Source organism: Lepidochelys kempii, chromosome 5 (assembly GCF_965140265.1).
Source record: "Lepidochelys kempii isolate rLepKem1 chromosome 5, rLepKem1.hap2, whole genome shotgun sequence".
Taxonomy (NCBI): domain Eukaryota; kingdom Metazoa; phylum Chordata; order Testudines; family Cheloniidae; genus Lepidochelys; species Lepidochelys kempii.
In genome coordinates, this window is record NC_133260.1 from 42,734,910 (window position 1) to 42,755,492 (window position 20,583).

Consider the following 20,583-nt stretch of genomic DNA (forward strand, 5'->3'; position numbering starts at 1 on the left):
CGGTGATAGGTGCCTATGGCTGGTACATTTATTTACTACATTTCAATCTATAACAAACGAGAGCTCCAGCCATCTGAGTTGTTCTTGATACAAGTAGAGTATTTACACAGATTTCAAGGCACAAGTTTTTTACTCACTCACTCACTCTCTCTCTCTCTCTCTCTCTCTCTCTCTCTATATGTGACCAACCATATACAAACAGTGAGGACCCAAATTGCTGGGATTCTTACCAGTAAAGCAATTGTATCAATTGGCAGCATCTCTCAAGGGCTCAGAACATGAATTGATGGGACATACTGTAGGTGTCAAAAACTTTGTGCTCTATGGCTAAAGGCAGAGCTAGAGTAAGGCATAAATACTATGGATCCATGCCTGGGTCTGTGGCTTATAGAGTCATGTGATTACATTAACACTGGTTTTCTATTTTAAAAAAAGTAAATCTCTAGCTCTTTTGATTACGTAAAACATGATCAGAGTGTAACCGATGCAGTGAAACCTATCTTGAGTCTGTAATAAGCCTGGAACAATAGCTCTGAAAGAATTGAACAGCCCTGTTCATCTCAATGGAGTGTTGACTCCAACATCGGTTGCACTGAGGGCCCTTGCCAGCACCACCCCAACAAGAGTATGTATGACTGGAGAAAAGTGGGTGGGTAGGGGGAAGGTTCCATTTCTACTCAAAGTGAGCTGAGCATTGTTAGGAACTTAAGCATGGTGGATTGGATTTTCAAAAGTACTCAAAGTGTATATTTGCTCTTCTATTGGGCATAGCTTACCCTCCACCCACCCATCCAAGCAGATACAGTCTGGAAGAGCACATACACACTCTTCTGAATTTAGAGTTCACTCTGAGGGAGACAGAGATGGCCCTTGTTGCTTCTGGTAGGAAGAAAGGTGTCCCATGCCAGTGTCCTCCTCTCTCTGGGAGAGGAGTGGCCCCTGCCACTCCAAGTGGTGTGCAAGGCCATGGTGAGGCTTTGTGTCATGGTATACTTCGGGCCCCAGATTGCCTCAATCCAACCGTAGCTGTGGGAGAGACAAACTTGCTACCCTGAGATGCACTAAAACTACCCCGTTAAAGACAATAGAGATTATATAGGTGTAACAGAGTCTGTTCCTGGTGGTTTTGCATAAGGAAGGAAGAAATTAACTTTCAACTCTCAGCTTCTGTTTGTAGAGTCGATGGTTACTAAAAAGGAAGCTTAATGACAAGCTGCTCTCAAAGCCAGGAGGATCACCGGTTCTCTGGGGAAATGAGGGGTTACTTTCTGAACACCTAGTGATCAACCTAGAAGGTGGGGAGAACAACAATTTTTGGAATTCTGCCTCTAGGGACAGAAGGAAGAGAAGAGAGAGAGAGAATGAATCATCTTGCTTACTGCCCTTCTTGACCCTCTTTTCTAATCTCTTTCTCCAGGCTTTCTCCCCTGCCTGTTGTGTTTATCCTTCTACTTTTCCTTCTTTGTATCCTCAATTTCAGTTTGTTTTCTTGCTAGAAGGAGAGATGAAAGATGGGATAGCAAAGAGAGGACAGAAGTGACTGCAACTCCATGCTTCTAGCGTGTGGGAGGTAAACAGCAGAAGGAAAGCGGGTGGCCTGGGGGTTTGGTACAATCGATTGATAAATATTGCCTCCTACTTCCTGATGGTTAAAGCCACTGAGACCCAGAGAACAGAGTCATTTAATTCACTTCCAGAAATAGTCTTTAGAATCCATAGTACTTGCAAAACAGCAGCAAAATAGGTTTGTTTTTCATTACTCTCATCCTTTATTCCCACTGTTATGAAGTTTTGTGCTTTGAATGACGGCTTTTATCAGTGTTAAAAGTACTGAATGAGACTGGTAGACATCTTTTAGCAGGTAATGTGGTAGAAGAAGCTTTTTTTAAGAACAAGACATTAACTGCTGACCAACTTCAGTGTCAGACTTCTAGTATATGAGTTGTTCATTTTGTTCTTAATTATTGATTTAATAGGAATTTACCTCTAAGAGTTGTTCTGTTCTTTATTTGTAACTGAATGTAAAGCCAGATCCTCGGCTGGCATATCTCACTAGTAGCACCATTAAAGTTTATGTACACCAGCTGAAACTTACGTCTGTAGTGCATATACACAAAATCAAGACTTTGTCCCTGTAGCCAATACATTTTACTGCACAGCAAACATTTTCCCCCTCCAATCATCTCTAAATATATTTTCCCCTTTGATTACTTTACAGAGCCACACTTCGATGGAAAAAGGAGTATTGTTCTCTCAGATAAGCAATAACTTAGTCTTCACTAAGCAAATAAATTGTGTAAAACACACAGGGATAAGATTAGTGACAGTGGGCATGGCTACACTTGAAACTGCAAAGTGCTGTCGTGGGAGCGCTCCCGCGGCAGCGCTTTGAGGTGCAAGTGCGGTCGCCTGCGAGCGCTGGGAGAGAGCGCTCTCAGCGCTCCTGGTAATCCACCTCCACGAGGGGATTAGCTCCAAGCACTGGCAGCGCGGCTCCCAGCGCAAGGAGCCTGTTTACACTAGTGCTTTAAAGCGCTCTGACTTGCTGCACTCAGTGGGGTGATTGTTCACACCCTTGAGCCAGCAAGTTAAGCACTATAAAATGTAAGTGTCGCTAAGCCCAGTGGTGCTTTTAATGCCTTTTGCCGAGGCACAATCAAACATAACGCTACTGCAGAGCCGTCTGTTTTATATATCAAGTGCAGTGGATTAACATTTCTATATTTGGATACTTGATATATACTTGGCTGTTGAGCAAATTTATGTTGATATTTTACTCTTCCTTAGTAGATGTTACTATATATGCAGTTTTATGTTTTTTGTAGGTGCTCATCACCAGTTTCATATGAAAGTTTAACAAGTCTTTTGTGACTTTTTCCTTAATACAACAAGTCTTTTGTGACTTTTTCCTTAATACAACAAGTCTTTTGTGACTTTTTCCTTAATACAACAAGTCTTTTGTGACTTTTTTCTTAATACACGTAGTGTACTCTAATATTAAACATGCAGTTCAGCTGATGCTGGTCATGTTTGATACAGAAGAGTGGCAATATGCTAAAGTATTAATATAATAGTTTTTATATCTGTTGTACTCTTGTATGGCCATGTATGGCTTTTCTTTTAATGAAATATTTTCCACACATTCTTTTTCAAATTTGCCTTAACATTTTGAGACTGTTAACTGTCGGATATGACTTAATGAATCATAATAATTTAGTTGTCAGTGATACTCTGATAACTGGATAAGGATGCTATCCAGTTAATATAGTAATTGCCTATCATATTAACATGCATAACCTTTCTGAATCTCAACTATGTATATTTTTAACTTACTTTTGCCAATATTTGTTTAAAGATGTGAGTCAGATTCTGCTCTCATTAACGCTAGATGAAATCTGGAGAAATTTCAAGGTAGTTGCTCTGGATTTTCACCAATTTAACAAAGTATGCAGTCTGGCTGAGTGTACTTCAAACCCACCTTTGCATGTTCTGTTTCCTGATCAGGATACCGGTAGAGTACCAAGTGCAGCTTTTATTTCAAGTGTTTCAATTAGGGAGAATTTTCACTAAAAAGAAACAGCCTGTGTCTTTTGCAAATTTGGTATGATGTGATTTGCAAACAAAATGGATCACTTATTCTCAAAAAGATATAGGACCCGATTTTTGTCTGGAAGAGAGGAAGGGAAGTAGGCTCCCTGATTCTCAGAGCCAGTTTGCTCTGGTCCTGCTGAGGATTAGAGTAGCTGAAGAGTTGCTCTAACTTCTGTCCAACAGGGAACCTATGCCATCGGAGAATGTGTGATGGAGAAGCCATGCTCCCTCCTTACAGCTGATACAATTGCTATGCAGGTGTGGGAGGATGGGGCTGGCACCAGGAGTTGCATCAGTCTTCTTTACAGTGGTGGAGAGGTCTTCTGCACCAGGGCAATTCTTGACTGGCTTTTTATGGCCAAAGTCTGTCCCTTTGGAGGCACTTGACTGCTGCAAAGGGCCTGGATCTCAGTTGATTATATGGCCCATGACCTGTAATTTCATAAACGGGTATTTCAGGATATGAGATTTTCTGTAGATATCTGGCCAAGTGCAATGAAGTTTTGATTTTAGATGAGGATAAATGGCTAAACAGTGCAAAATAAAGAGTTTCAAGTTCCCAATTATATTTTGTGTCCTAATCATCAACATTCAGTGGGATGGTCAAGAATATTGTCTTTTGGGGATTTATATCAGTAACTTGTTGAGATTCCATTCTATATATTGCCCTCAGCAGTGTCGTGTGTTAGTAGTGCACTAAGTAACATAACTAACATCTGTCACATGTGATACGTTCTCTGTCTCATTCTGTACCCAAGGGGGAAACTGTGTGTGCAGTGTAGTGTTTTTGTTTTGGTAGGATTTTGGTTTTGGGGGCATTTTTTTTTAAATGTACATACTTCCTGTGTGTATGTTAGAGAAAACAAGGTCAAAGAAGCACTCCTTGTACTTGGAGTGGAAGGTAATGAGATTTATGGTGGTCCTCAGTTCCTGTGGGAGTTTCTTCCACAATCTTTAAACAGTCCCCAAGAAGCTTCGTCTCCTGCACAAACTCAGTTTATCTTTCTGGAAGAAGGTTCCAGTGAATGGAGTTGTTGACCATGGTCTTCATCCTGAAACTTTATTTTGATATTAGAAAATTGATCAGTAAACATGCTGTGCAACAAAGGAGCTCTTACAGTTCAGTTTAGCAACCTTTTTCCTTCGGTAAGATTATTATAAATATAAATATTAATATAAAGTAGTCCTCTTATTGCCTTATAGATATTGTTTGTATTGAACAGTATTGTATTGTTAGTATATATTCTGTTAATTTAGATGGAATAAATGGGCCAAAGGTGTTAACATAAGCCCAGTCACTATCCAACATTAAACAGTGTTAATCAATGTTCAGAATTTGGTATAGGGAAACCTGCTTAGTACTATGACAAACAAATCATTAAAAATCATTTTAACCTTTTATTTAAAAGAAGGAAAAACAATTAACATTTGAAATGTAAAGTATCAAATAAGGCTTTCATTTTAACAATTTTTTTTGTTCCCTTTCCTTTGGCTGGAGAAAGTTTTACAAGGAGAAACCACTTCAACAGTCTCTTAAATAGTATCAAAGATGGTAATAACTGTCCTTGTGAGGAAAAGAAAAGGTAATTGGGATGGGCTGCCATTGGTGCTGCGGTTTTTAAAATTTAATCTGAGATTGAAAAGACCCCGTGATTGATAGTCTCTTAGCCCTGGTCTACACTAGGAGTTGAGGTCAAATTTAGCAGTGTTAAATCGATTTAACCCTGCACCCGTCCACACAACGAAGCCCTTTTTTTCGACTTAAAGGGCTCTTAAAATCGATTTCCTTACCGCACCCCCGACAAGGGGATTAGCGCTGAAATCGGCCTTGCCGGGTCGAATTTGTGGTACTGTGGACACAATTAGACAGTATTGGCCTCCTTGAGCTATCCCAGAGTGCTCCATTGTGACTGCTCTGGACAGCACTCTCAACTCAGATGCACTGGCCAGGTACATAGGAAAAGGCCCGCGAACTTTTGAATTTAAATTTCCTGTTTGGCCAGTGTGGCAAGCTGCAGGTGACCATGATGGAGTCCCAGAATCGCAAAAGAGCTCCAGCATGGACTGAACGGGAGATACGGGATCTGATCGCTGTATGGGGAGAGGAATCCGTGCTATCAGAACTCTGTTCCAGTTTTCGAAATGCCAAAACATTTGTCAAAATCTCCCAGGGCATGAAGGACAGAGGCCATAACAGGGACCCGAAGCAGTGCCACATGAAACTTAAGGAGCTGAGGCAAGCCTACCAGAAAACTAGAGAGGCAAACAGCTGCTCTGGATCAGAGCCCAAAACATGCCGCTTCTATGATGAGCTGCATGCCATTTTAGGGGGTTCAGCCACCACTACCTCAGCCGTGTTGTTTGACTCCTTCAATGGAGATGGAGGCAACATGGAAGCAGGTTTTTGGGACGAGGAAGATAGCTCACAGCAAGCAAGCGGAGAAACAGTTTTTCCCGGCAGCCAGGAACTGTTTCTCACCCTGGACCTGGAGCCAATACCCCCCGAACCCACCCAGGGCTGCCTTCCGGACCCAGCAAGCGGAGAAGGGACCTCTGGTGAGTGTACCTTTTAAAATACTATAGATGGTTTAAAAGCAAGCGTGTTTAATTATTAATTTTGCCCTGGCATTGGCGGCTCTCCTGAATGTACTCCTAAAGCCTTTGCAAAAGGTTTCTGGGGAGGGCAGCCTTATTCCATCCACCATGGTAGGACACTTTACCACCACAGGCCAGTAGCACGTACTCGGGAATCATTGTACAGCAAAGCATTGCAGTGTATGTTTGCTGGTGTTCAAACAACATTGGTTCTTTATCTCTGTGTTATCCTCAGGAGAGTGATACCATTCATGGTCACCTGGTTGAAATAGGGTGCTTTTCTTAAGGGGACACGCAGAGGTGCCCGTTCTTGCTGGGTTGTTTGCCTGTGGCTGAACAGAAATGTTCCCTGCTGTCAGCCACGGGGAGGGGAGAGAGGCTAGCCACGTGGTGGGGAGAGGCAAAATGCGACGTTGGAACGAAAGCACATGTGCTATGTTATGTGTAATGTTAACAGCAAGGTTTACTGTGAAAGAGTGTACCCATTGTTCTATAAAATGTGTCTTTTTCAATACCACTGTCCCTTTTTTTCCTCCACCAGCTGCATGTGTTTCAAAGATCACAAGATCTTCTCCTTCCCAGAGGCTAGCGAAGATCACAAGGCAAAAAAAACGCACTCGCGATGAAATGTTCTCTGAGCTCATGCTGTTCTCCCACACTGACAGAGCACAGACGAATGCGTGGAGGCAGACAATGTCAGAGTGCAGGAAAGCACAAAATGACGGGGAGGAGAGGTGGCAGGCTGAAGAGAGGGCTGAAGCTGAAAGGTGGTGGCAGCGTGATGAGAGGAGGCAGGATTCAATGCTGAGGCTGCTGGAGGATCAAACTAATGTGCTCCAGTGTATGGTTGAGCTGCAGGAAAGGCAGCAGGAGCCCAGACCGCCGCTACAGCCCCTGTGTCACCAACCGCCCTCCTCCCCAAGTTCCATAGCCGCCTCACCCAGATGCCCAAGAATGTGATGGGGGTGCCTCCAGCCACCCAGCCACTCCACCCAAGAGGATTGCCCAAGCAACAGAAGGCTGGCATTCAATAAGTTTTAAAGTTTTAAACTTTTACAGTGTTGTGTGGCCTTGTCCTTCCCTCCTCCACCACCCCTCCTGGTGCTTCTCTCCTCCACCACTTCTCCTGGGCTACCTTGGCAGTTATCCCCCTATTTGTGTGATGAATGAATAAAGAATGCATGACTGTGAAGCAACAATGACTTTATTGCCTCTGCAAGAGGTGATCGAAGGGAGGAGGGGAGGGTGGTTAGCTTACAGGGAAATCAAGTGAACCAAGGGGCGGGGGGGTTTCATCAAGGAGAAACCAACCGAACTTTCACACCGTAGCCTGTCCAGTCATGAAACTGGTTTTCTAAGCTTCTCTGATGTGCACCGCGCCCTCCTGTGCTCTTCTAACCGCCCTGGTGTCTGGCTGTGCGTAACCAGCGGCCAGGCGATTTGCCTCAACCTCCCACCCCGCCATAAACGTCTCCCCCTTACTCTCACAGATATTGTGGCGCGCACAGCAAGCAGTAGTAATAGTGGGAATATTGGTTTCGCTGAGGTCTAACCGAGTCAGTAAACTGCGCCAGCGTGCTTTTAAATGTCCAAATGCACATTCTACCAGCATTCTACACTTGCTCAGCCTGTAGTTGAACCGCTCCTGTCTACTGTCCAGATTGCCTGTGTATGGCTTCATGAGCCATGGCATTAAGGGGTAGGCTGGGTCCCCAAGGATAACTATAGGCATTTCAGCATCCCCAATGGTTATTTTCAGGTCTGGGAATAAAGTCCCTTTCTGCAGCTTTTGAAACAGACCAGAGTTCCTGAAGATGCGAGCGTCATGTACCTTTTCTGGCCATCCCAGGTTGATGTTGGTGAAACGTCCCTTGTGATCCACCAGTGCTTGCAGCGCTATTGAAAAGTACCCCTTGCAGTTTATGTACTCGCTGACTTGGTGCTCTGGTGCCAAGATAGGGATATGGGTTCCGTCTATGGCCCCACCACAGTTAGGGAATCCCATTGCAGCAAAGCCATCCACTATGACCTGCACATTTCCCAGGGTCACTACCCTTGATATCAGCAGATCTTTGATTGCATTGGCTGCTTGCATCACAGCAGCCCCCAGAGTAGATTTGCCCACTCCAAATTGATTCCCGACTGACCGGTAGCTGTCTGGCGTTGCAAGCTTCCACAGGGCTATTGCCACTCGCCTCTCAACTGTGAGGGCTGCTCTCATCTTGGTGGTATTGTGCCTCAGGGCAGGGGAAAGCAAGTCACAAAGTTCCATGAAAGTGCCCTTACACATGCAAAAGTTTCTCACCTACTGGGAATCATCCCAGACCTGCAACACTATGCAGCCCCACCAGTCTGTGCTTGTTTCTCAGGCCCAGAATCGGTGTTCCACAGCATGAGCCTGCCCCATTGCCACCAGGATGTCCAATTTGCCAGGGCAAACTTTGAGAGAATTCTGTTTCTGTCCTCATCACTCTGGTCACCACGCTGAGGTCGCCTACTCACCCGGTTTTGCTTTGCCAGGTTCTGGTGCTGCATATACTGCTGGATAATGTGTGTGGTGTTTAATGTGCTCCTAATTGTCAAAGTGATCTGAGCGGGCTCCATGCTTGCCGTGGTATGGTGTCTGCACAGAAAAAAGGCACGGAACGATTTTCTGCTGTTGCCCTGACGGACGGAGGGGCGACTGACGACATGGCTTACAGGGAATTAAAATCAACAAAGGGGGTGGCTTTGTGAGAAACAGAATGGCCCCTTCAAAGATAGAACTCAAAACTGGGTTTAGCAGGCCAGTTGATTTCACGGAGGGAGGGAGGAGAAAATGAATACAAAACAAATCTGGTCTATTTCTTGTTTTCAACCACTTCATCTATCTTTATACATATTGCTGGCAGCAGACTGTGCAGTACGACCGCTAGCCATAGTCATCTCCTGGGTGCTCTGCAGAAGATGGTGCAGTATGACTACTGGCCATCGTCTTCTGCTGGCTGCTGATTAAAAGACAGTGCACTGCCGGTAGTACTCAATCGCCATGAGACGAAACATAAAAGGGAAATGACCTGGCTGAGTCACTCCCATGTTTGCCCAGGTGCCCCTGACCTCATCGAGGTTGGTTAAAAGAGCACCCAGGACTACGTCGACGACGGCTACCAGTCATACTGCACTGTCTGCTGCCAAAAGGCAATAAACTGCTGCTGTGTAGCAATGCAGTACCACGTCTGCCAGCACCCAGGAGACATACTGTGACGGTTAGCTGAGCGGAGTCCATGCTTGCCGTGGTATGGCGTCTGCACAGGTAACTCAAGAAAAAAGGCGCAAAACGATTGTCTGCCCCTGCTTTCACGGAAGGAGGGAGGGAAGGGGTGCCTGACAATATGTACCCAGAACCACCCGCGACAATGTTTTAGCCCCATCAGGCACTGGGATTTCTATCCAGAATTCAAATGGGCGGCGGAGACTGCAGGAACTGTGGGATAGCTACCCACAGTGCAACACTCTGGAAGTCAACGATTGCCTTGGTACTGTGGACACACTCTGCCGACTACATGCACTTAGAGCATTTGTGGGGACACACACAATCGACTGTATAAAAACACTTTCTTCAAAACCGACTTCTATAAATTCGACCTAATTTCGTAGTATAGACATACCCTTAGATGGTAGCAAAGATGGTGGTAACTGTTATCTCAGGTAGGGTTTGGGATTCAGCTGAAGCAGGTAAGCATGGTGATATCATCTGGATCCCTTTCTTCCTGGCCCATTCTAGCCAGGAGATCACTCAGGAATCAGGTTGATGAAGGCCTGAGGACCTGGGAAATGGTGTGGGTGGCAGCCACAATGGTGAAGCTCACTACAGTATCCTCCACCTGTTGTTCCAGTCTGTTCTTGTTGTTGGTCTTTCATTGTTCTTTCATACTTTCCTCAAAAAATCTTTCTTTTAAAGACCCCAAGACCAAATGCGAACTGTGGGTGGAATAGCCCATCCCCTCATTTTGTCCACCAATTAGTCTTAATATCTGACATTCCAATTTTGTTTCTTTAACTTCTGGTTCCACATCTCCTATTTTTAACCAGCATAATTTCAACACAGTCCTCGAATCAAGTCAACTTGGCCTTTTTGTTTAGACTAATTCAGTTATTTTGTCTCCCTTTAATACCTTTACTCGTCAACATTTGTTGTTCTAGATTATTGTAACATCTTACATACCTTTACCTACTTTTTACAGTTGAGCTCACAATTTGAGTAAATATGTAGGCCCAGTTGTCACAACACATCCAAGAGGTCCCAATCAAGGTAAAGCTCCTTTTGTGTTGGCCACTGCACATGTTAAGGGTTAAAAATAGTTACACACAATAAAGGAGTTCAGGATCAGGTTGGTCTTTGGTCTAAAGTTACCTTTTAAACAGTTTTCATCTTTTGCTTTGTTTGTGCCATTAGAGTCTGATCTTGCAATATGCTTAGTGTTCACAATTCTCATCTCAATCAGAGTTGAGGGTGCTCATCATCAAGCCCTTCATGTGCAATCAGGAGAACTATATCATTAGTAGCCTAGTAGAAAGATGGCTTTTTTCTTTAGTAACCAGAATTTTATTGGCATGTTATAATTAAGATTTCTCAATCACTATGTTGTGGTGGTAGAGATAATCAGCTGCTGAGTCTCAACAGTACAGCACATGCCGCTTCAGTGTGAGGCCACAAAACATACTAGGCATCTGTTTAATTCAGATAGTCAGTCCTTTACATACAACCTTGTTGTGGACCTGTTATAATTGTTCAGTTGCATCAGTAGGTTTGCTACATGTCATAGTTTTGTGAGCAGCTCTCAATATGAAGGGGCTGGACCATGCCTTGTGGTTGCGACATAAAGGACACCCAAAATATTTTTGTAGCTGACTTGAGAGCCATGACACAACATAACAGTATTGACATGTTTGCAGTAAAGCAAGATGGGTGATAGAATTACCTCAGATTTTATGACACTTGCATTTATCATACAGAGCTTAAGAATTCTTATTCTTTGCACATATGACTTTAATTCAGCTTTTAGTTAGGTGGAACAGAAGAGACAGAACCACTATAGGGTCTTCTCAGTTTTATTTAGTTCTCAAGAACTCTGACATCCAGGCACTATTGGACCTCCAAAGCTCTGAACAGACCCTTTCTGATCTCGGGTAACTTGATGGCAGACTACATAAGCACCTTCAAGAGAAAGAGCACTTTATTACACCTTCACAATTGTCTAGATCCTAGAAGATCATGGATTCTTAATTCACCATGAGAAGAGGACTGATGACCAATCTAGAATGGGTTTTCTCAAGGGCAGGGATCTCTGGGTTAGTAAGGATAATGGTGACAACGTGCCAGGTTGGAAGGCTGGGAAGCATTCTTGCAACTCATTCAGAGAACTTCGGAAGTCAGATTTTAGTTTACAAACAACAACAAAATGGCTGTCATGCAACAGCAGGTGGGAAGGAACAAGATAGGGGATCCTCCTCCATTGGAGACCTCAAGACTTTCTAATCTGGGCAGGAATCCTCTTCTATTCTTGCATGCCCTCAACATCAGAGGCAAACTTACTGTATGGCAGACTGGCTAAGTAGGCTGCTGGTAGATCCAGTGGTGTTGGATCCACCTTCCTATGAAGAAATTCAGCTAGCCTAAGGTAGAACTCCTTGCATTTAAAAAGTCAAGTGCAAAATACCTATGTATTCTTTGCTTATCAAAAGGATCCAAGAGCAATAGCCCTGATGCACAATTCCAGTCTTGTTCAAGTACTGCACCTTCTCTCTCATATGCTCCGAAGTGAAGTGTCCCCATCTCACCTTTTGCTCTCCCTTGTTAAGTCTCTTGTGCTAGCTTCCCGGTTTACTCCTTTTTCTTAGTTCTTGGATGAACTAATAATAACAGCAACAACAAAGAGTTATTAATATGTTTGTGTGTAAATTCTGGCCTTAATTTGGAATTGGTAAATTATACGCTTGGGAAGGAGGTGAGAGAAAAAATGTTTAATAATTCAGTTATGTTTTTTTTAAAACATAGTAGTAGTGGCCTCATCACAATCACTATAAACTATCTAGAATTAATTGAAAACTAAAGTACTGTATGTAAATAGGTTGATATTTTTGAGAACTCTAAAGAATTTATTTTTAAGCCCAGCAAGGTCTACATTTCTGTTTGCAGTTGAGTTCACTAATTGCTTGTTTCCCTTTAATGTCTCTCACTGTCTTTTCCCAAAGGGGATCTATTTTAGGTATTCAGAGTTTCTTTAAAAACTTATTACCTGCTCATCCTTATATTAACACGTTGGATGTGCAAAGTTCATAAAAACATTGAAAACTTTTACAAAGATACGTTTAACTGGTTTTTCTTTTGTCACTCTGTTGTTTAGACTGCCTAGGAAGGAGTACGGCGGAAAAGGATCTGGGGGTCATAGTGGATCACAAGCTAAATATGAGTCAAAAGTGTAATGCTGTTGCAAAAAAAGCAAACACCATTCTGGGATGTATTAGCAGGAGTATTGTAAGCAAGAAGTAATTCTTCCGCTCTCCTCCACGCTGATTAGGCCACAACTGGAGTATTGTGTCCAGTTCTGGGCACCACATTTCAGGAAAGATATGGACAAATTGGAGAAAGTCTAGAGAAGAGCAACAAAAATTATGAAAGGTCTTGAAAATATGACCTATGAGGGAAGATTGAAAAAATTGGGTTTGTTTAGTATACCCTTGTTCAAGTAAGTGGAACCAAATTAAGGTGTTTTGCATTGCCAAGAGAGATGCCAACTGAGATTTGGCCTAATTTATTTTTCCTTGTCCCATTTCAAATTTGGTTTCTTGATAGTTTTCAAAGTTTTAAATACATTAATTAATGGGCTACCTGCACACTTTTCTTATGTACTTCAACTTCTGGCTTAGTAATTCCCTTTTTTTTCCTCCAAAACCACCAGGGGGAGTAGAGAGGATAGGTTCATACCTTTTACAAGCAGAGTCAGCTTTGGCATTTTTTGCCATGCCTAAGAAATATTTTGCCACCAATCATCCGGTGCCTTCCCAGCCACCTTAAAACTTACTGATTACTATCCCATTCTTTTAAAAAATAAGTGTTTTATCCACCATGCTCATGTTGGAATGCTTATTTTGCTCACTTGAGTAGTTCATTAAAGGGTGACTGTTCATATCATTAACATTTAAGCACATGCACAATTGTGGCCTTGGTTTTATATATACAAAAAAAGTGTTAAGGTTGCCTAACGCTTTCCATTATTAAAAAAAAAAAAACCTTGCAATCTTTTTTTGGAGAGCTTTGTTGCTTCCATAGCTTGCAGTAGGGTTTTGAAATCTTGCAGGAGGGTACAAGTAGATTCATGGAAATTCATTCACATTTGGCTGAGTTATATGCTGTAGAAAATCACCAATTCCTGTTTGAGCTTTTCATAACAAAACACACATTCCTTTCTTTCTCTAGTTAAAAATAGAATAGATGATGTTACAGCAGCGCATCCACCAGCCAATCTGCATAGCTCAGACTGCACTGTCTTGCACTCATAAGTCAATTATGAGCAAGAAATTACCACCAAAAAAACCTTTAAATGTATTTTCTCAGTCCATCAATAGCTGATATTTTCATTCAGAATACTTAACTATCCATTTATCTAATAAAAACAACAAAAATCCTACCTCCCAGCCAATCTACTCTTCTCTTCTGCCAGCTCACTTGTCTAGTCCTCTGTGTCTGCTCACCAGATAATCTTTTGGTTTTAGATAAAAAGTTGAGTGATTAGTGTAAATCTAAATCAAATCTACAAACACCATTCTGTTTTGTGGATTGTAAACTGTACTGTGCCCTTCACTTTTGCCCTGTGACTTCCATCTTGAGCTGGGTCACCCAGGAGATATTAGAAGAATTTCTTACATCTAGCAGAAAAGGTAACAATGGGAAAGTAATCAAAATTCCTCAGCCTTGATGGACTGCTGTTCAAATGTGTTTATGCTAGAACAGCAGGCTGTCTGCAATTCCAGGGAAACTACTAGTTCCAGTTTAGATGCATGAGGAGGAGAGGCCTGTGAGTTCAGCAACTGATTACCTGACAGGTCCGAAGGTCACCTGACAGAGGAGGCCAAAATTTTATTTAAGGCCCAGATTTTTGTGTGTCCGGGCGCTCTCACTGTCCCTCTGTAGACAACCAGAAGATTGAGCAAGAGGAGTGGGGTGCAGGAAGGTACTGGGACCCTGAAAGGATAACAACCAAAATCCAAAGGGCTTTCAGAGTGGTAAGGACACTAGAGGGAGAGGGGTTTTACGTGCAGGTGTTTGTTACTTTTATCTATATCTGTACCTCTTGTGCTTTGTCTGTCTGTTTAGAAGCTCCTTTGTAAAGTCTGTGTGCTCCCTTTTTTTAACTATCACAGGGTGCTTAAAGGGTTAAACAGTAAACCAGAAAACCCACAAGGATGGAGCTCTGGGAAAGGGAGGCTTAAACTGGTGGGGAGAATTAGGGGTTCAGCACTGGTCTTGAGGCCTTGGATAGCTGGATCACTGGGTCCAACCTCCCAATAAGATGGTACAGGGTGTCTGTAGGCTTGGTGTGTGCCAGAGAGGCTGGAATAAGAGACAGTGTCTGGATGCTGCTCAGACCCAGTAAATTTAAAGGCACATGAGATCCAAAGGTTCAGTCCAGTACAGCAGCCTGGTGTCAGACCACAAGCGTGAGCTCAGCCAGGGTTGTAACAGAAGTTATTCCCAATACCATTCCTTCATTTTAAGCAGAAAAGTGATACCCTTAAGCAATACATTAAATCTTGAGGTACACTCTCAGTTAATGACAGATGAGTTCAAGAGGCCTCCTTAATTATATCTGGAACATTAGTCAAGCCTCGCAGAAGATTCTTCATAGTGTATATCTCATACATTGGTTTAAAGTTTCATGCCATATTAGGCTTGTTCTATCAGGAGATTTGGATGGCATTACTTGATGCAGGTCATATAGAGACTTCATGCTGCAAGTGGAATGTAGCTATTGGGTATTTCAAGTTATTGGAAATAACCTTTTGTTGTATAACAATTTTTGGAGCACTATAGTTATGAGTTAGTTTCTAGCTTTTTTTCAATTCCTGATAACTTTATTTAAAATCTTTTGAGATACAAATTTCTCTGCTTACTCTTAAAAGTGAACTTTTCTTGGAAAACGTGTGTTAAATTTGTTCAGTTTTTGTTTGAACCATAAGAATAAAAAAAATTGTTCTTTTCTTGTAAAACTTGTAAATACGTAGATCATGGAAATTATGCATGTTTTGATTTTCTGATATACACACCAGTTTAGAGTACTAAGCCAGTATTTTAATTTTGGAACTTTTTCATCTCTGTGGTGTTGAATTACAGCATAGATCAGAAGACAAATTTACCAGAAGACAAATTTAATGAAAATATAATTAAAACGATTGTAGTTCTGTTTTAGTCCCCATCCCAACTCCATTTGCTATCCCCATCTTTTATTTTCTGGGCTTTATTATTTTAACCAAAACATAATTTTTGTCTACTTGTAACTTTCTTTTAAAAAGTTGTTTAAGTATTAAGTTGTGGTAATCATCAGTTTACATATCATATAGTTTTTACATACCTACACGTTAAGTATTAAAAAATGCATTTTTCTTCAGAAGGGGCGTCAGACTTATTTGATGGATAGAGATGGTTTCTCTTTTTAATTAATCTCAGTGGGCGTGGTATATTTGTGACTGCCAAATGTTCTGTAATGTTTTTATGAAGCTGGTATATACCTCAGGTTTCAGAGTAACAGCTGTGTTAGTCTGTCTTTGCAAAAAGAAAAGGAGTACTTGTGGCACCTTAGAGACTAACCAACTTATTTGAGCATGAGCTTTCGTGAGTTTCCCCTGTGTGTTGCATTGTTACCTGGTGGGTGAAGAGAGACGGTGTATGTTCTTGGGGCAGGCTAAGACACAGGTGTGAATGATGCCTAGTTATCTGGGCCTTAGGTCCCATATCAGCAGAGCTCTTGAGAATATAGTGGCAGATCCAATTGCCTGGACGTGGACACATAGTAACCAATGACCCAGAGAGATCTAGACTCCGTGCCTCTCAGCACGGAGGCAGAGCCACATCTCCCCAGTTTAGATATTAAGGACTTGTGAGGTGGAAGTTAAGTATTGGCTACTGGAGGAGTCAGGGGGATGCTCACTGGGAAGTCTGATTGAGGAAGTCAGACTGACAGCGGGAGAGAGATTTGAGCTCTGGCTAACTAGAATGTACTTTGCAGTAACTTTCATTTCTCTGTGCTATCCAAGATCTTCCTATGCTGTGTTCTAGTCAGCTAATAAACCCTACTGTTGACGTCACTGACTGTCACTGCAGATGCTTGTGGGAGGTTCATTGCTCACTAAGGTTAAGTTTCCCTCAAGGGTCTCACAGAATGGAGCTCACAGTGTAAAGAAGGAGTGGTAAAGGCCCAATCTAAGGAAGCGGTAAAGCCGCATGGCTTACCCTGGAGGAGGAGTGGGACTTCCTGTGGAGTCTGGCACACTGAAGGGGTTCTCCCAGAGACTGTTCCTAAGCTTACTGCTGAGGGTATTCTGCTCCAAAAAATTAAAAATTCTGCACACAATATTGGAAAATTCTTCAAAATTCTGCCAATTTAATTTGTCAATAAATAAATCTGGAGGCTCCAGAATGGCAGTGGGTAGCACAAACCACTGACTGCACAGAGGTAGGAGATCACCTTCCCACCCCGTGCAAGGACCAGGATTGCCCCAGAAACACCCGGGGACCCTGCCCCTCTGTGCCAGGCACAGTAGCTGTAGGCAGGCAGGCTCAGCCCAGCAGGATACAAATATGGAGGGCTTAGCGTAGGGAGATCCAGGTGTGGGGTGATAGGGTTCTGTGTGGGGCAATCTGGGTGCAGGCAGCTTGGTGGGGGGCCCAGGTGTAAGGGAGATCTGGATAAACAGGGGCTTGTTGGGAGGGAGGGGTTCTGGGTACAGACACAATGGGACTCTGCAGGGGGATCTAGGTGAAGGTGGTTGGGGCTCAGCAGGGGGTGTCTGGGTACAGGGGATGAGGGTTGTTGGGATGTGGGGTCAGTGGGGGGGTTCTGGGTGCAGGGGCTGAGGCTTGGCAGGGCAATCTGGGTATGAGGTGGGTCCGGATGCATGGGGATTAGGCGGTGGGGGAGCAGCTCCCTGTACAGTGACCCCCTCCCCCGCCACGGCTGAGGAGCAATGGTGGCAGGAAGTGGGGGTTTCAGCGCTTCCTGCAGCTGGAGAGGTTTCTGGGGGTGGGTCTGACCCAGCCCGGGCCATTCCTTACAGGGGAAGAGGAAATTCTGTCCTCTCCAGCCCAGCCAGGAGTAGTACCTGAGCCTGGCACAGAGTAGGAGCCACTGGCTGAGGTGTCCCCAACTCTGCTCCTCCAGTGATTTACCACTTTGCTGGCTGCTCTGGGCACCCGAAACAATGCACCTGCACTGCTGGGGAGTGGTGCACGACCACTCTTGCAGCTTCCCTTTGCTTCCCTGTCAGAAAGTCTTTTCTTTGCTTCCCTGCCACCAAAAAAAAAAAAATCTGTGTGGGACATTAATTCTGTGCATGTGCAGTGGTGTAGAATTCCCCCAGGAGTAAAAGTTGGGGCCATAGCACTATTCCTGTGGATTTGACAGTATTACCTGAATCTACACCTGGACTACCACTGATTTGAATGAGAGGTTTGCTGAATATTTAGCTGTTTGTTCAATACTTTATTGTTGTATTCAGAGTCACTCAGTGAGAAAATATTTACTTTTAGGGCTTTGCTATACTATGCAAGTTAGAGTGCATTAAAGCAGCCCCAGGCACCCTAACTCCCGACCTGTCCACACCTGCAAAGCACTTACAGCACCTGGACTCTGCAGTTGGAGTGCTCCTGATAATCCACCTCCCCGAGAAGCATAATACTTGCTGCACCTTTGCTGAAACGCCCCAGTGTCAGTGTGAGTGAGGTGTTGTATTACTGCGCTGTGATCGGCCTCCGGAAACATCCCATAATCCCCTTAAGTTAAGTGGCCACTCTTGTCATTGTTTTGAACTCGGCTGTAGGAATGCAGATATCCCCTTTCAAAGCTCTGTTTCTGACAGCTGGCATGTTTATCAGCGCCGGGACAAAGCAACCGTTAGTGTGGAATACTGCTTGCTGTGAGTGTGTGAGAGAGAGGCAGGGGGTCTGAACTTACAAGACAGCATGCTGACACACTTTCAGCACCCCAAAACTCCCCCTTTCTCCCCCCACATACACACAACACACTCCCTGTCACACTCCAGCCCCACCACCCCCATTTGAAAAGCATGTTGCAGCCACTTGAATGCTGGGATAGCTACCACAATGCACTGCTCTCTGTGGCGTTGCAAGAGCTGCTAATGTGGCCACGCCAGTGTGCTTGAATCCGACAGTGTGAACACACTGCAGCGCTTTCCCTACTGCGCTCTCCAAGGGCTGGTTTAACTCACAGCGCTCTACATCTGCAAGTGTAGCCATGCCCTTAGACCATCACAAAGGTAGCCCTTTGTTTCTCTTCCTTCCCCACCCTTCTTTTTCTTTCCCTCTTTCTCTCCTCTCTCTTCTGTTCACCCCTGAGCATTTCCTACCCTGCAGAAGTTATTTCCCATCTCTCCGTGGGCTTCACTCCTACTCTCCACATTGCATTTGCTTACATGATCATTTGTGATTCTGTATGTTGTAAATATTTAAATATTTTGGTCTACTCAGCAAATGCTGCAACTTGTTTCACTTACTGGTATGAATTAATTTGAGGCTGAGGGTGGTAGTGTGTGCTGAGGAATGGTAACCCTCTTTGCTGAACCTAGGGTTGAGAAACAGGACTGTTAATCTTGTCTTGGGCTGAGTAATATTACATTGACACTGAAGAGTCAAAATTGGGCTTTGGAGTCACCATCCCAATGAAATTAATAGGAGGTAGGAAAATTTCCACCTCTGAAGTTACCTTCACTGCAGCAGGTGGTGTTGTTTTACAGAGGGATAACTAATCTGCATTAGCTGTCCCACTGTAAAATCCTGTTGGAGTCAAAGCATTGTAGTTTTAATAAAAACTTTAATGAGAGGTAGCTAGGTGAGGCTAATGCTGAATCCCCACCTGTGATTGGCCTGTCTTAACTTACCTCACGGCAAAACTACAGTGCCATGTCTCCATTAGGATTTTATGGTAGACTAGTTAATGCATAAAGAACGAGGAGTACTTGTGGCACCTTAAAGATTAACAAATTTGTTTGGGAATAAGCTTTTGTGGGCTAAAACCCACTTCATCGGATGCATGCAGTGGAAAATACAGTAGGAAGATATATATGCACAGAGAACATGGAAAAAATGGGTGTTGCCATACCAACTATAAGAGACTAATCAATTAAGGTGGGCTATTAACAGAAGGAGAAAAAAAACTTTTGTAATGATGATCAGGATGGCCCATTTCAAACAGTTGACAAGAAGGTGTGAGTAACAGACAGGGAAAAATTAGCATGGGGAAATAGTTTTTACTTTGAAATGATCCATTCACTTCCAGTTTTTATTCAAGCCTAATTTAATGGTGTCCAGTTTGCAAATTAATTCCAATTCTGCAGTTTCTCATTGGAGTCTGTTTTTGAAGGTTTTTTGTTGGAGTATTGCGACTTTTAGGTCTGTAATTGAGTGACCAGGGAGATTGAAGTGTTCTCTGACTGGTTTTTGAATGTTATAATTCTTGACGTCTGATTTGTGTCCATTTATTCTTTGGCCAAACCGAACAGTCTCTACGCAAATGTACATGGTAGAGGGGTATTTCTGGCACATGATGGCATATATCACATTGGTAGATGTGCAGGTGAACAAGCCTCTGATGGTGTGGCTGATGTGATTAGGTCCTATGATGTCCCTTGAATAGATATGTGGACAGAGTTGGCAACAGGCTTTGTTGCAAGGATAGGTTCCTGGGTTAGTGTTTTTGTTGTGTGGTGTGTGGTTGCTGGTGAGTATTTGCTTCAGGTTGGGGGGCTGTCTGTAAGCGAGGACTGGCCAGTCTCCCAAGATCTGTGAGAGTGGTGGGTCATCCTTCAAGATAGGCTGATGATGTGCTGGAGAGGTTTTAGTTGGGGGCTGAAGGTGAGTGCTAGTGGCGTTCTGTTACTTTCTTTGTTGGGCCTGTCCTGGAGTAGATGACTTCTGGATATTCTTCTGGCTCTGTCAGTCTGTTTCTTTACTTCAGCAGGTGGGTATTGTAGTTTTAAGAAGGCTTGATAGAGTTCTTGTAGATGTTTGTCTGTGTCTGAGGGATTGGAGCAAATGCGGTTGTATCTTAGAGTTTGGCTGTAGACAGTGGATCGTGTGGTGCGGTCTGGATGAAAGCTGGAGGCATGTAGGTAAGTATAGCGGTC

General features: G+C 43.4%; 2 protein-coding genes across 13 annotated transcripts in view; both read left to right on the forward strand.

The window, feature by feature from the left end:
* ERBIN (erbb2 interacting protein) overlaps positions 1–20,583 on the forward strand; it is a 224,729-nt gene that overhangs the window by 115,069 nt on the left and 89,077 nt on the right. Inside the window, exon 2 of one of the 12 annotated variants that reach the window (XM_073344093.1) lies at positions 5,094–5,174. The exons of 10 other annotated variants lie outside the window; for them this stretch is intronic. In XM_073344093.1, the coding sequence (XP_073200194.1) occupies positions 5,141–5,174 (34 nt within the window). In that variant the 5' untranslated portion in view covers positions 5,094–5,140. Of the gene's footprint in view, positions 1–5,089; positions 5,175–20,583 lie in introns of all 12 variants that reach the window. One more of the 12 variants, XM_073344094.1, reaches the window with a different exon arrangement.
* Positions 5,168–7,358, forward strand: LOC140911316 (uncharacterized). Its single transcript, XM_073344101.1, has 2 exons — positions 5,168–6,147; positions 6,728–7,358. The coding sequence occupies exons 1-2, from the start codon at positions 5,616–5,618 to the stop codon at positions 7,144–7,146; spliced, it is 951 nt and encodes a 316-aa protein (XP_073200202.1). The 5' UTR covers positions 5,168–5,615; the 3' UTR covers positions 7,147–7,358.

Coding starts and splice junctions, on each gene's coding strand:
- LOC140911316 (XM_073344101.1), top strand. CDS start 5,616: ATGATGGAGTCCCAGAATCGCAAAAGAGCTCCAGCATGGACTGAACGG. Junction 6,148..6,727: donor AAGCGGAGAAGGGACCTCTG/GTGAGTGTACCT, acceptor TTCCTCCACCAG/CTGCATGTGTTTCAAAGATC.